This window comes from Hyla sarda, chromosome 6 (assembly GCF_029499605.1).
Source record: "Hyla sarda isolate aHylSar1 chromosome 6, aHylSar1.hap1, whole genome shotgun sequence".
NCBI classification, from domain to species: domain Eukaryota; kingdom Metazoa; phylum Chordata; class Amphibia; order Anura; family Hylidae; genus Hyla; species Hyla sarda.
The window spans coordinates 78,316,302-78,332,599 of NC_079194.1; the positions used below are offsets into that span (position 1 = coordinate 78,316,302).

Consider the following 16,298-nt stretch of genomic DNA (forward strand, 5'->3'; position numbering starts at 1 on the left):
CAGCACAGCTTCCATTTTACCAGATCTTGTAATGTATGGGAAAGCTGAACATTTTTTGTGGGAAAACCAGACAGTTTTTGTTTCCTGCTCCCAGCATATTCGTACAGCCAATCACAACAGCTGGAGGTCCACACTTTGGAGACCACTGCTTCAGACTAAGAATGCAGGCCCTTTGCCCCACATCTTGGAAACCATTAGGACATGTTCACTTGGCCATTAACTGCATGATTTTTGATGTAGAGAATGCACCAATTTCTGTGTCGATAGCCATGCGGTTTTACTTTTTCACTTTCCAAAAATCATCTTTCATTAAAGGGGTACTCCACTTCTCAGCGTTTAGAATAAACTGTTCCGAACGCTGGAGTCGGCGCCGGGAGCTCGTGACGTCATAGCCCCGCCCCCTCATGGCGTCACGTCCCGCCCAGGGGCGGGGGACTATGACGTTGCGAGCTCCTGGCGCTGACTCCAGCGTTCGGAACAGTTTATTCCAAACGCTGAGAAGTGGAGTACCCCTTTAATTCAATGAGAAAAAGAAAGCCACATGGAAAAAGCACCAGGTCACTTCTTTCTGCGCAGTTCTGTCCTGTAGCTGTGTTGTCCTGTGCTGACCGCAGTACCACGAATCCTTCCATACAGGCATGTCCTAGGGTTAGAGATTTTAGGGAACAAGTCCTTCAGTTTCCGAATAACCAGCTGGGTATACTTGACATTGTGCCAATTTAATGCACCTTTATTTCACCCCGTTAATAAATTTGCTGAATTCTTAATAAAATCTAAGCACAAATATTCCTTAAAAGCACCCATGGTGCAAAACTGATCATGTGAATTGTTATCAGTTTTTCTCTAAAACAGACAATTCTCCACATATCAGAAAAGTTGCTGTCGTAATAGTGTAAATTAGATAAAGCAAAACATCCTGTGGTTAGTATAGGGAGCTTGGATAGAGGGGACCCCGTCCTGGTTGGTCCTATCCTCATTACTACTATGCTAGTGAGAACCCAATGAACTGATGGGTCATGAAAGTAGAGGGAAGGATGAAACTAGTGGAGTGGAGGAAGAAACAAATGAACAAAACAAACTAATTCCTTTTGTTCTGGGTGGAAAAATTCAACATCATAATGGAGGACACATTTCGATCTTTTTCAATGGGCTCCTCTCTTTAATGCATGCCACTGGGCCTTGATATGGATTTCTGGGTCATGACCACTTGTCGTTTGCAACACAACCCTGTTCTCTTAAAGGACCACTGTAGTGGAACACTTTTATATATGCCTGTACCCGGGCCTCAAAAATAAACAAAATAAACTTATACATACCTTCTTACGAGCTCCCGTTGGTACGGCACAGGCCTCATGGTCCGGCAGTGCTGACCTCATTCCACTTCCTGGGGACGGGGACGCCGCAGTGGCGTCCCGCCCCGGCCTATGATAGGCTGAGCCCACTGTCATGTAAGAAGCCGGCCAGAGCTCCTTACATGACAGTGGGCTCAGCCTATCACAGGCCGTGGCGGGACATCGCTGCGTCCCCGTCCCCAGGAAGTGGAATGAGGTCAGCACTGCCGGACTGTGAGGCCTGTGCCGGACCAACGAGAGCTCGTAGGAAGGTATGTACAAGTTTATTTTATTTATTTTTGAGGCCAGGGCATGGGTATACATAAAAGTGTTTCACTACAGTTGTCCTTTAAGGGGGTACTCCGCCCCTAGACATCTTATCCCCTATCCAAAGGATAGGGGATAAGATGTCTGATCGTGGGGTTCGGCCGCTGGGGACCCCTGCAATCTCCCTGCTGCAACCGGTGTTCGTTTAGAGCGTCGCAGGTTCGTGAAGTCACAGCCACGCCCACTCCTGCTGTCACGGCCACACCCCGCTTGTGCTGTCACGACCACGTCTCCCTAATGCAAGTCTTAGGCGTGACTGTTTGGGCTGTTTGCTCCGTGCACTGGATGTCTGGGGTGCCGCAGCCGAGATAGAGGGGGTCCCCAGCGGCGGGACCCCCAACATTTGGATAGGGGATAAGATGTCTAGGGGCGGAGTACCCCTTTAAGAGTTTTTTACACCGGCGGATTATCAGATGAATGAGCGTTCCTAGGAGCACTTGTTCCTGATAATCAGCTCAAGTTGAAGGGTCATGGAATATCTGATAAACCAGCAAAGTCTCATTCGTTGACGGATTGTAAACGGGATGTGCAGCCGATAATGATGAATTTAAAGGGCTACACAAATGTTCCAGCAATTTTTCATACGGCGTGGCCACCTGATTATTCAAGCCTTGGGATGGATCAGCAAACTGGTTTTTAAAAATGTCTAAAAGGCCCCTTACATATTCTGTGATGCCGGAAGATCCCTGCAGTGCAACCGAGCAATCATTCACTGCATGACCTGTGTCCCGGCCAAAGTGGCCACCAACCCCTAGCCTATTTCTCCCAATGAACAGCCCTTTCAGAGAGAATTTCTTTTAGCACCCAGTGTTTCAGAACTCAGTCCTGCTCTATGGTTGGGAAACACTGTGTTAGGCCAAGAGAAAAGTATCAACAAGCAAAAAACTAACATAGAAAATACAGGAGGGATAGTTATATAAAGAAACTGAAGGGACCACACCAAGATGAACAGTCACCGCATATTTCCATATTTAATGTGTCACAGCATATTTCCATATTTAATAATAGACCAGGAGCTGAATCTGTCATCGGGTGTAAAAGACTTCCATTATTACATAAATGAATAACAATTGACACAACCTGGCACTGTATGCAACAATGTAATAATGCCAGTATCAAAAAATGTATGTGCACCTTGAGGGACATTTATCAATCTTTGCTTATGTATTCTTTTTTTTAGTAATTTTTTCCTTACTATTTTTTTGCTTATGTGCGACTTATTTATCAACTGCTTTCAGCCTGTTGATAATTTTCTTTCACGTAAGCAATTTTACCTTTTTTACTTTGGTAGTAGCTTTTTCTGCTCCATGTTTGAGCTGGAGTAAATTTAGTCAATTTTTAACCCTGTTGTGACTTTTTTTTTTTTGCGCAGTTGCGACTGTCGCAGTTAATAAATACCCGACTACCCGTAGTCCATTTTAAAATTATTACTACGTAGTTAATTTTTGGAAAACTTGCTTTTCTCGCTTTCCAGTCAAAATGTTGCACGAAAAATCACGTAGTCGCAGTTGCGACAATTTTAGTAAAGAAAACCTGACTAAACCCGTTGATAAATGTCCATAAATATTTCTACGAACAAAATAATTATCGCATTTGGCTTTGACCTAACAAATTAAACAGTTAGAAAACTGATGAGGTTTATTGGCTTCACTTGCCAAATATCGTTCTTCAGGAGTAAAGAGTATGCAAGCGTATAGAATCCATGTAATGAGATGCATCCTGTACAGTGCAGCCGGTGTCTTTTCTTAAAGGGGTATTCCAGGAAAAAACTTTTTTTTATATATCAACTGGCTCCAGAAAGTTAAACAGATTTGTAAATTACTTCTATTAAAAAATCTTAATCCTTTCAGTACTTATGAGCTTCTGAACTTACGGTTGTTCTTTTCTGTCTAAGGCAGTGTTTCCCAACAAGGGTGCCTCTAGCTGTTGCAAAACTACAACTCCCAGCATGCCCGGACAGCCTTTGGCTGTCCGGGCATGCTGGGAGTTGTAGTTTTGCAACAGCTGAAGGCAGCCTGGTTGGGAAACACTGGTCTAAGGGCTCTCTGATGACACGTGTCTCGGGAACCGCCAAGTTTAGAAGAGGTTTGCTATGGGGATTTGCTTCTAAACTGGGCGGTTCCCGAGACACGTGTCCTCAGAGAACAACCTTAAAGGGGTACTCCGGTGAAAACCTTTTTTCTTTTAAATCAACTGGTGCCAGAAAGTTAAACAGATTTGTAAATGATTTCTATTAAAAAATCTTAATCCTTCCAGTACTTATTAGCTGCTGAATGCTACAGAGGAAATTCCTTTCTTTTTGGAACACTGATGACATCACGAGCACAGTGCTCTCTGCTGACATCTCTGTCCATTTTAGCAACCGTGCATAGCAGATGTAAGCTAAGGGCAACATGGTGGCTCAGTGGTTAGCACTGCTGCCTTACAGTGCTGGGGACTTGGGTTCAAATCCCGTTAAGGACAACAATAAATAAAGACTTATTATTATTATTATTATGACGTCAGCAGAGAGAACTGTGCTCGTGATGTCATCAGAGAGAATTCCAAAAAGAAAAGAATTTCCTCTGTAGTATTCAGCAGCTAATAAATACAGGAAGGATTAAGATTTTTTAATAGAAGTCATTTACAAATCTGTTTAACTTTCTGGCACCAGTTGATTTAAAAGAAAAAAGGTTTTCACCGGAGTACCCCTTTAACTTCAGAACTTTCTGGAACCAGTTGATATATAAAAAAAAATTTTTTTCCTGGTTATCCCCTTTAATCTATGTCTAGATTACCCTTGTTCCTTGGAAAATTATGTGGAAATAAGATGTCTAAAGCCTAAACACTCTTATGACTGCCCCTGATTTTATGTCATTTAATTGACTAAATGAGTCCTATTGGAGTGTCCCAGCAGTATAATTACTTCTGTCTATTAAAACTCATGCAGATGTCGGGGCATTCAGTGGTCGGGCTCCCTCTAAAAGTTAAAGTCGAAATACTACTGTGGACAGGGGATAAATTAATGTGATCTGAATACCCCTTTAAAGCTATGTTTACACTGCTGTTGCAGCACTACCCTTGTTAAAGGGGTACTCCGGTGGAAAACTTTTTTTTTTTTTTTTTTTTTTATCAACTGGTGCCAGAAAGTTAAACAGATTTGTTAATTACTTCTATTAAAAAATCTTAATCCTTCCAGTACTTATTAGCTGCTGAATACTACAGAGGAAATTCTTTTCTTTTTGTAACACAGAGCTCTCTGCTGACATCACGAGCACAGTGCTCTCTGCTGACATCTCTGTCCATTTTAAGAATTGTCCAGAGTAGGAGAAAATCCCCATAGAAAACATATGCTGCTCTGGACAATTCCTAAAACGGACAGAGATGTCAGCAGAGAGCACTGTGTTTCAAAAAGAAAATAATTTCCTCTGTAGTATTCATCAGCTAATAAGTACTGGAAGGATTAACAATTTTTTATAGAAGTAATTTACAAATCTGTTTATCTTTCTGGCACCAGTTGATAAAAAAAAAAAAGTTTTCCACCGGAGTACCCCTTTAAAGAGCTGAAATCCCTTAGACAATTGGGTCCATAGAAATTATGCATCTGTGTTGTGGCTACCAATCATAACAAACAGCACATTTGGGATCAAACATTACAGGGTATTCACATCACAATGAACATAGTTTAATCTGACATGTCCTATGATTTATGTCCTATTTCTGCTCCTTTCCACGACTTGTTGATAGGTCGCTGCTTAGGGTCTGGAGTGGAGTGGTGCTCTGTAACCTAGGCAACAAGGGGAGGGAAGGTGCTGGAATATCAGGATAGGGAGGCAGGTTTGCTAAATGACTGTAAATGTAAACATATTTAACTCAATGTGTCCTACAAGTTTAACAATCTTAGTTCAGCTGGAAATACCCTTTAGGGTCAGATGAAGCACATCTGCAGTGTAATTCACGTTGCGGATGCACCAACGCCAGTCGCAAGAGCGAGCTCCTTGCTGCGCCTGGGTACCTCTGTGTGTACACTTGTAGCGGAGGATTTCCTACTACAGACACAGTGCCTGCTCATAGCAGATGTGCAGCAGAAAATCCACCGTTATGAGCAGACACATAGAGCTACCCTGCCGCAGCAGGGAGCTCGCTCTTTTGTTACTGCCATTGGCACATCCACAGCACATTTGATGCTGCGGATGCACTTTCTGTGACCCTACCCTTTCGGGTGTATTCAAATGTATAGTTTACCCGTGCATAGACCCTAAAGTCTGCTGAACATGCCCATTTTGGCTGAAGCAGTTAACTGTCTAATGTTAATGGGAGCCTCCAAACTCTACCCAACAGATGATGTAGGGGGATAGAAAGATCTGCCATGTTGGATTTTAATTTCCCAACCCTTTTGTTCTCAGAGAGATAAACTGCAACCAGAGGAGCCTGGCAGTGGCTTACCCCTCCATTCTCCACCGAGAACACAAGGACCTTTGGCCCAATCAAAAATTTATGTGTATGTGGGGAATGGGAGAGATAGGTTGACCAACAGCTACTGAAGTGTATGGGCACCTTTAGAGGATAGCAATATATAAGTCATTGGCATTCTTAACACCCAGCCAATTGTAACTCTGGCTAAGTTATTTGTTCAATTGTACATCTAATAACACAATACTTTTGCAATGGCTTCCTGTTTGTACAGTGATCCCTCAACTTACAATGGCCTCAACACACAATAGTTTCAACATACGATGGTCTTTTCTGGACCATTGTAACTTGAAACCAGACTCAACATACAATACTACAGACAGTCCAGATCTGTGAAACATGTCAATAGCTGGAACAACCGACCAATCAGAATGGATATTTCACTGGTAAAACCCGTATATTCCTAAAGTGCACTGACTGGTGTCTGGTAGCTCCCCCTACAGTACAGGTAGGTATTACATGTTCTGTATACTTTACCTGTGCAGGGTTAGCTGCTCCTTTGGACACCAGGTGAGGGCGGCTCCATGTTACTTTTTTTTAGGACATTGTGTGTTCTGTACAGGACCCTGAAGAAGCTCCTGTCCTCTACATAGAACAGTAATTCCCAAAGTGGGTGCCTCCAGCTGTTGCAAAACTACAACTCCCAGCATGCCCGGACAGCCTTCGACTGTCCGGGCATGCTTGGAGTTGTAGTTTTGCAACAGCTGGAGGCACCCTGGTTAGAAAACACTGAAATAGACAGTGATTTACAGCTCCCAGCAGATCTTTCTTACTTTTATATGTAAGGATTTGCTTTATCTATATTAGTTATCTACTTATTTTTCTTTAACCCTCACTTTTTCCTATTTTTGTATGCCATTTTGGTGGCTTCAGAACCAATTACCAGGTTACCATAGAGTTATGGTCTCAGCATACAATGGTCTCAACTAGAGATGAGCGAACTTACAGTAAATTCGATTCGTCACGAACTTCTCGGCTCGGCAGTTGATGACTTTATCCTGCATAAATTAGTTCAGCTTTCAGGTGCTCCGGTGGGCTGGAAAAGGTGGATACAGTCCTAGGAGACTCTTTCCTAGGAATGTATCCACCTTTTCCAGCCCACCGGAGCACCGGAAAGCTGAACTAATTTACGCAGGATAAGTCATCAACTGCCGAGCCGAGAAGTTCGTGACGAATCGAATTTACTGTAAGTTCGCTCATCACTAGTCTCAACATACAATGGTCGTCCTGGAACCAATTAATATCGTAACTTGAGGGACCACTGTATTTAAAAATGGAGCCAAAATGTGTATTTATTTATTTTTGGACATCCTTGTTCAGTTAGGTTGATGATCATTATGAAATCTTTATTAATGTAGACAACAACCCTTCCTATGTCCCATCGGTGTATGATGAGTGAATGGGGTGGGGGGGGGGGGGTAAAGGGTGGGGGGGGGGGATCCCATTCACAAGAAAAGCTAATTGTTTGGGAGGCATTTTGATCAGTCTCAAGCCACTGAACAGTCTTACAGAAAATCATCGGGATCCCATTCACAAGAAAAGCTAATTGTTTGGGAGGCATTTTGATCAGTCTCAAGCCACTGAACAGTCTTACAGAAAATCATCGGGATCCCATTCACAAGAAAAGCTAATTGTTTGGGAGGCATTTTGATCAGTCTCAAGCCACTGAACAGTCTTACAGAAAATCATCGGGATCCCATTCACAAGAAAAGCTAATTGTTTGGGAGGCATTTTGATCAGTCTCAAGCCACTGAACAGTCTTACAGAAAATCATCGGGATCCCATTCACAAGAAAAGCTAATTGTTTGGGAGGCATTTTGATCAGTCTCAAGCCACTGAACAGTCTTACAGAAAATCATCGGGATCCCATTCACAAGAAAAGCTAATTGTTTGGGAGGCATTTTGATCAGTCTCAAGCCACTGAACAGTCTTACAGAAAATCATCGGGATCCCATTCACAAGAAAAGCTAATTGTTTGGGAGGCATTTTGATCAGTCTCAAGCCACTGAACAGTCTTACAGAAAATCATCGGGATCCCATTCACAAGAAAAGCTAATTGTTTGGGAGGCATTTTGATCAGTCTCAAGCCACTGAACAGTCTTACAGAAAATCATCGCCATCTGCGGTCACCTTTACGGAACATGTAGGAAGGTGCTAGGTGTACATTGGTAAAGAGTCACTCCGGCACAACAATAAGGAAGTGACAACAAGTTAGTGACCGTCTCTGTTCCAGCAAACTATCACACTCGATTTTCCTCCTGTGATTGGTGTTTTCTTGTGTTTAGAAGGCGGAGCTACTGCCGTTCATCCATAAATAAGAAGGGAACATGCCATAGTAATAAGACATCAGGGTGCGAGAGCCTGTTCTCCGACTGAAGAATTTTCCACGCTTGTCAGACGGAAGACATATCCAGCTCTTCGCATCTCCTGAAGAGAATCACTTTCTTGGCTTGAAGTGCATGTTGTAAGCTCAGCATGAATCCTTTCACACACACTTTGTTCTGTTGCGCCCTGCTCCTTTTAACCCTTAAGGAGCTGACAGAGGCGTGCAGCTGTGCCCCCACCCACCCCCAGCAGAAATTCTGTAATGCGGATATTGGTGAGTCTCTCTATATCATTTACTACGTGTTTATGTTACTTGTACATAGGGTATAAAACATTTTGTGTGTTTTTTTTATTTTTTAGTCTCTTAACATTTTCTTCTACAGACCTGGGGATTGGTCATGAAACTTTTTTGGGGGGCTGCACTGGTTACATGACAATAAAATCAAGAATTCAGTTATGTAGCTATGTAAAAAATGCCTCTATTTCTAGGGTTAGTGGAGAGTGGTGTGAAATGAGAAAATCAGCTCAGCTAGGAAGGAGAGATGGCATCCGGATAGAACGGTGTTGTTTGGCAGGAGCTGAAATGTGCCCCGATGGCGACCTATAGGAGCCAATGCGCTGGCTGTTTCAAAACATGCAACTTGGGCTGGAATTGTGGGAAACCTTGCGCACAAATTCTACACGCCAGGGCTGACTACTGAAATTAATGTAACAGATACTGTATATACTCGAGTATAAGCCGAGTTTTTCAGCACGATTTTTCGTGCTGAAAACGCCCCCCCTCGGCTTATACTCGAGTGAACTCTCCGCCTGTCAATCTCTTTCAGTGGTCTTCAATCTGCGGACCTCCAGATGTTGCCAAACTACAACCCCCAGCATGCCCGGACAGCCGATGGCTGTCCGGGCATGCTGGGAGTTGTAGTTTTGAAACCTCTGGAGGTCCGCAGGTTGAAGACCACTGCGGCCTTCGTCATCATCCAGACACCCACTTTAGTTTTCTACTCACCTCCCCTCGGTGGGAAGGAAAGGTGAGCTGGTCCGGGCCATCTATGCTGCAGGGACCGTCCGGTGGGGAGGGTTAGTTGTTCCGGGCTGTCCATTTTCACCGGGGGGCCCTCTTCTCCGCGCCAGGACTAGTGACATTGCCTTGACGACGACGCAAAGGGACGTTCATGCGCGTCCCTGTGCGTCGTCATCAAGGCAATGTCACTAGTATGGGGCCGGAGAAGAGGGCCTCCCGGTGAAAATGGACAGCCCGGAACGACTAACCCTCCCCACCGGACGGTCCCTGCAGCATAGATGGCCCGGACCAGCTCACCCTAACTTCCCACCGAGGAGAGGTGAGTAGAAAACTAAAAGGGGGTGACTGGATGATGACGAAGGCCGCAGTGGTCTTCAACCTGCGGACCTCCAGAGGTTTCAAAACTACAACTGTCCGGGCATGCTGGGAGTTGAAGTTTTGCAACATCTGGAGGTCCGCAGGTTGAAGACCACCGATGATTGACAGGGATTGACAGGCGGTGATGATGACGGGGGTCTGGATTATGACAGGGTGATGATGACGGGGGTCTGGATGATGACAGGGGGGGATGATGTATTTCCCACCCTAGGCTTATAGTTGAGTCAATAACTTTTCCTGGGTTTTTGGGGTGAAATTAGGGGCCTCGGCTTATATTCGGGTCGGCTTATACTCGAGTATATACGGTAACATTCTATTTCTATATTTTTGCAGTAACATTGCTGAATGCCACAGGGGATTATTAATGTCCAATAACTCACTTAGTTTTGAGACTTGTAATGTGGCAAGTGACACAGATGATCTGGCACCAAACTGAGCCAATGATGGATTGCAATGTTTTTGCGCATCTGAATTGCAGAGACTATTCTCTAATTACAATTCTTATAAAATGTACTATTGTGACTTGTGACACATATCAGTCCATCATGGGGAAATATATTCATCTCCTGCTGTCGGACACATATAAGAAAACATAAAGTCCATTGAATTCATCAAGTCGTGCTGTGGCTGCTTAGCTCTCATCCCATGTGCGCAGTAGATGTACAACATGCCACTCCGAAGAACCTCCCAATTAGCATCTCAATGGTGTAGATTGCGCTCGCTGCATACTGATTAATAGCTCTAAAGATGCCAAGAGAATACCTTTGTGGGCCAGGCTCCTAACATGACTGATCATCGCTTACACTGACTTTTCTGGGTTTCTTTTATGGCTCTCCCCATTATACAATGGCAGCCTGTAGAGAAATATGTGGTTACAAGTGAAGAACATACAGTGGTCCCTCAAGTTACAATATTAATTGGTTCCAGGACGGACCATTGTATGTTGAAACCATTGTATGTTGAGACCAGAACTCTATGGAAACCTGGTAATTGGTTCTGAAGCCACCAAAATGTCATCCAAAAATAGGAAAAAGTGAGAATTAAAGAAAAATAAGTAGATAATAGAGCAAGTCCTTACATATAAAAGTAAGAAAGAGTTGCTGGGAGCTGTAAATCACTGTCTATGTCAGTGTTTCCCAACCAGGGTGCCTCCAGCTGTTGCAAAACTACAACTCCCAGCATGCCCGGACAGCCGTTGGCTGTCCGGGCATGCTGGGATTTGTAGTTTTGCAACAGCTGGAGGCATCCTGGTTGGGAAACACTGATTTATGTAGAGGACAGAGCTTCTTCAGGGTCCTATACAGTGCACACAGTGTCCCAAATGGAGCCGCCCTTACTGTGTATCCAAAGGAGCAGCTAACCCTGGCACAGGTAAAGAGTAGTACAGAACTTGTAGTTCCTCCCTGTACTGTAGGGGGCGCTACCAGACAGCCGGTCAGTGCATTCACTTAAAGGGGTATTCCAGGCAAAAACTTTTTTTTATATATCAACTGGCTCCGGAAAGTTAAACAGATTTGTAAATTACTTCTATTAAAAAATCTTAATCCTTCCAATAGTTATTAGCTTCTGAAGTTGAGTTGCTTTTTTTCTGTCTAACTGCTTTCTGATGACTCACGTCCCGGGAGCTGTGCAGCTCCTATGGGGATATTCTCCCATCATGCACAGCTCCCGGGACGTGACATCATCATTGAGCAGTTAGACAGAAAACTTCAGAAGCTAATCACTATTGGAAGGATTAAGATTTTTTAATAGAAGTCATTTACAAATCTGTTTAACTTTCCGGAGCCAGTTGATATATAAAAAAAAAGTTTTTGCCTGGAATACCCCTTTAAGTAATACAGGTAATTTACCAGTAAAATGCCCATTCTGATAGGTCAGTTCCTCCAGTTGTGAAATGTCCCACAGATCTGGACTGTCCTTGGCATTGTATGTTGAGTCTGGTTTCAAGTTACAATGGTCCAGAAAAAAACATTGTATGTTGAAACTATTGTATGTTGACGCCATTGTAAGTTGAGGGATCACTGTATGTGGTGTTCCAAATTCAAAGTTAAAGGGGTTATCCAGGAAAAAAAACTTTTTTTTAATATATCAACTGGCTCCAGAAAGTTAAACAGATTTGTAAATTACTTCTATTAAAAAAAATCTTAATCCTTCCAGTACTTATGAGCTTCTGAAGTTAAGGTTGTTCTTTTCTGTCTAAGTCCTCTCTGATGACACCTGTCTCGGGAAATGCCCAGTTTAGAAGCAAATCCCCATAGCAAACCTCTTCTAAACTGGGCGTTTCCCGATACAGGTGTCATCAGAGAGCACTTAGACAGAAAAGAACAACCTTAACTTCAGAAGCTCATAAGTACTGAAAGGATTAAGATTTTTTAATAGAAGTCATTTACAAATCTGTTTAACTTTCTGGAGCCAGTTGATATATATAAAAAAGTTTTTGTCTGGAATACCCCTTTAATTCTGTTTTGAAACTCAGATCCTTGCAGGGTAGTTGTGTATGTGGGTATTTGTTACAAAGAAGGGTTCTATTGACATACCTAGGAACAGCAAGTCTACTTAAAAAGCGACAGCCATGCAGATAGTTTAGCGTTGGTTTAACGTGACATCAACATTGGAGAACCTTCAAAAACAAGAACTATTTTTCTAATAATACATGTAGATCCAACGTTTACATGACGTTACAAAGGAAACTTGGCTCATATGCATAGATGAAGATAGATGAAGCCTCATTTATCCAAAATAGCCTTGTGGCCCAAAGCAGCCAATTACACTGCAGATTTCAATTTGTATTTATTTATAAGAGATGTTTAAGAGGATTCTCCATTCTTGATATTCTCTTCTTGTTAGATCAGCATACCACAAAGTGTCTTGCTACTGGGACCCCTATCAATCAGCTGTGATTGTTGTGGAAAGTTGGCAGTAAGTATTTAAAGGGGTACTCCGCTGCTCAGCGTTTGGAACAAACTGATCTGAATGCTGGAGCAGAGAGCTTGTGACGTGATAACCCCGCCCCCTCATGACATCACGCCCCGCCCCCTCTATGCCAGTCTATGGGAAGGGGCGTGACGGCCGTTACGCCCCTACCCATAGACTTGCATCGAGGGGGTGGGGCGTGATGTCATGAAGGGGCAGGGTTATTGCGTCATGAGCTCCCGGCTCTAGCATTCGGAACAGTTTGTTCAAAACGCTGAGCAGCGGAGTACCCCTTTAAATACTCCCATAGACTTGCATTGAGGGGGCGGGGCGTGATGTCATGAGGAGGGGGGGCTATGACGTCACGAGCTCCCGGTGCCAGCTCCAGCGTTCGGAACAGTTTGTTCCAAACGCTGAGCAGTGGAGTACCCCTATAATTACCCTGCAGAACTTCCATATTAAAAATGCCCACTAAAACCAAGCGGGCTTCACGCAGGACAGGATACATCTTCCAGAAAGAGAGACACTCTTTGTAGCAACACTCCACTCTGGCCAAGAGATGAGAATTCAAAAGATAGGACCCCCTTCCCTAGTAACCATGCATTAAAGGGGTTATCCAGGAAAAAACTTTTTAATATATATTGACTGGCTCCAGAAAGTTAAACAGATTTGTAAATTACTTCTATTAAAAAATCTTAATCCTTTCAATACTTATCAGCTGCTGAAGTTGAGTTGTTATTTTCTGTCTAAGTGCTCTCCGATGACATCTGTCTCTGGAACCGCCCAGTTTAGAAGCAAATCCCCATAGCAAACCTCATCTACTCTGTGCAGTTCCCGAGACAGGCAGAGATGTCAGCAGAGAGCACTGTTGCCAGACAGAAAAGAACAACTCAACTTCAGCAGCTGATAATTATTGGAGGGATTAAGATTTTTTAATAGAAGTAATTTACAAATCTGTAAAAAAAAGTTTTTCCCTGGAATACCCCTCTAATAAAATATATGCAAATGAGCCCCTTATAAAGGTGTATTTACATCTTAACTCACGAAGTGAAAGTTGTAAGGCATGTCAAATTAACTATTTTTGCAAATACATAAATTTAGTAGATCTGCCTCCTTTTGTACACACTCCAGCCCTACCACCCGCTCTAGAGAGGAGTGGTGGTCTGTAACCTAGACAACGAGCTGTAAACAAGGGCAGGAAATGAGCAGAACTATAAGGAGGAGGAAAATCTGCTAAATGTATGTATTTGTTAAAACCCTTAACTTGATGTTTTACTTCATTAGTTGATATAGCAATATCCCTATAAAGGGGTACTCCAGTGGAAAACAATTTTTTTTTTTAAATTAACTGGTGCCAGAAAGTTATGAAGTTATGCAAATCTTAATACTTCCAGTACTTATCAGCTGCTCTATGCTACAGAGAAAGTTGTGTAGTTCTTTTCTGTCTGACCACAGTGCTCTCTGCTGCCACCCCTGACCATGTCTGGAACTGTCCAGAGCAGGAGCATAATCCCCATAGCAAACCTCTTCTGCTGCGGACAGTTCCCGACATGGATAGAGGTGTCAGCAGAGAGCACTCAAGTCAGACAGAAAAGTAATTCAAAAAGAAAGGAACTTCCTGTGGAGCATACAGCATCAGATAAGTGCTGGAAGGATTAAGATTTTTAAATAGACGTAATTTACAAATCTGTTTAACTTTCTGGCACAGCTGATTTAAAAAAAAAATTACCCATTTAAAGGGGTATTCCAGGATTTTTTTTTTTAGATCAACTAACTCCAGAAAGTTAAACAGATTTGTAAATTACTTCTATTAAAAGATCTTAATCCTTCCAATAATTATCAGATCCTGAAGTTGAGTTGTTCTTTTCTGTCTAAGTGCTCTCTGATGACACGTGTCTCGGGAGCTGTCCAGCGTAGAAGCAAATTACCATAGCAAACCTATTTTGCTCTGTGCATTTCCTATGGGAATTTGCTTCTACTCCGGACAGCTCCCGAGACACGTGTCATCAGAGAGCACTAAGACAGAAAAGAACAATTCAATTTCAGCAGCTCATAAGTACTGAAAGGATTAAGATTTTTTAATAGAAGTAATTTACAAATCTGTTTAACTTTCTGGAGCCAGTTGATATATAAAAAAAAGTTTTTTTTTTTTTTAATGGATAACCCCTTTAAGGTCTCCGTTTACACCAGCATTGTGTCTTATGTTCATAATGGTAGCTATAGCTATAATTCTGTAGTAAAAAAAAAATATCGAAATATAAACTCTCATTCATTATATTGTATGTCCAAAATTTCTTTCAATGAACAGTAAAGAGTTTTCTCTGTGTATACTGCACCCAATTTTGCTGCTGAATCCTTATATATGTGTGTCAATTTAAGATACCTTTGTAAGCCATCTTTTTACAAAAGCTGTATGGTGCAAGCATTCAGCTCGCCTCCTGTGTCCTGCAGCGCCCGGACTGGTGCAGACTATACCACGGTAGATACGTACAACAAAAAAATGTCCAGCGCTGCTCCCGTTAAAATAATGACGTTTATTCCGAATACACCAAGGTACAAGACTGTAAGGTAGACACTGGTGACGCGTTTCAAGAGCCGAAACGCGTCACCTGTGTCTACCTTACAGTCTTGTACCTCGGTGAATTCAGAAAAAAGGTCATTCTTTTAACGGGAGCAGCGCTGAACATTTCTCTTTGTTGTACATCTATTTACGAACATTTGTCCCAATTCTGTTATTCTTTCTCTCTGTACATTTGAATGGGGGGCTCCTCCTTTCAATTTTTCAATGTAGATTATGTCCTCTATATAAAAGAATCCACACTTTATGTATTATATTCTGGCTTCAACAAGTATGAATTCCAAAATGAGCGAATTTACAGTAAATTCGATTCGTCACGAACTTCTCGGCTCGGCAGTTGATGACTTTTCCTGCATAAATGAGTTCAGCTTTCAGGTGCTCCCGTGGGCTGGAAAAGGTGGATACAGTCCTAGGAGACTCTTTCCTAAGACTGTATCCACCTTTTCCAGCCCACCGGAGCACCTGAAGGATGAACTAATTTATGCAGGATAAGTCATCAACTGCCGAGCCGAGAAGTTTGTGAGGAATCGAATTTACTGTAAATTCGCTCATCTCTAATGACTTCATCTGTTCATACAGGTGGCACCATATACGTTCCACATTAACTTCCATAATTTGATCAATTGTTACTAATTAAATAAATTAATAAAAGTTACTGATCTCTAGTGGGTTTTAGCACCTAAATACACTACTAATAAAAAACACATTTTTGAGGAGGATAACCTTAATATCTAATAATCTTAATGCCATTCAGTCCTCACTTCAACTCTAACTCCAATAATTAGGGAACCAAACACTTGCCCACATGTTTCCTCACAGATTACCACATATCACTGGGAGTCCCATTAGTGGCACAACCTGTGATCAACTCGTTTTTTGGGGAACCTTTAATACCCTTAGAGACAACTATGAGATTGTCTCTAAAGTTTGATAACCTCAACTCCAGCCCCCCCCCCCCCCCCCCCGAAAAAAA

The 16,298-nt window shown here is 42.6% G+C and overlaps 2 protein-coding genes across 3 annotated transcripts in view; one reads left to right on the forward strand and one right to left on the reverse strand.

Annotated features, from left to right (window-relative positions):
- SYN2 (synapsin II) overlaps positions 1-16,298 on the reverse strand; it is a 193,953-nt gene that overhangs the window by 111,551 nt on the left and 66,104 nt on the right. The window lies entirely within an intron of this gene.
- The window catches only part of TIMP4 (TIMP metallopeptidase inhibitor 4), a 49,992-nt gene that overhangs the window by 1,367 nt on the left and 32,327 nt on the right, over positions 1-16,298 (forward strand). The window contains exon 1 of one of the 2 annotated variants that reach the window (XM_056524262.1): positions 8,423-8,709. The exons of the other annotated variant lie outside the window; for it this stretch is intronic. Coding sequence (XP_056380237.1) covers positions 8,586-8,709 — 124 coding nt within the window. The 5' untranslated portion in view covers positions 8,423-8,585. Of the gene's footprint in view, positions 1-8,422; positions 8,710-16,298 lie in introns of those variants that run through there. 2 annotated transcript variants of the gene reach the window in all.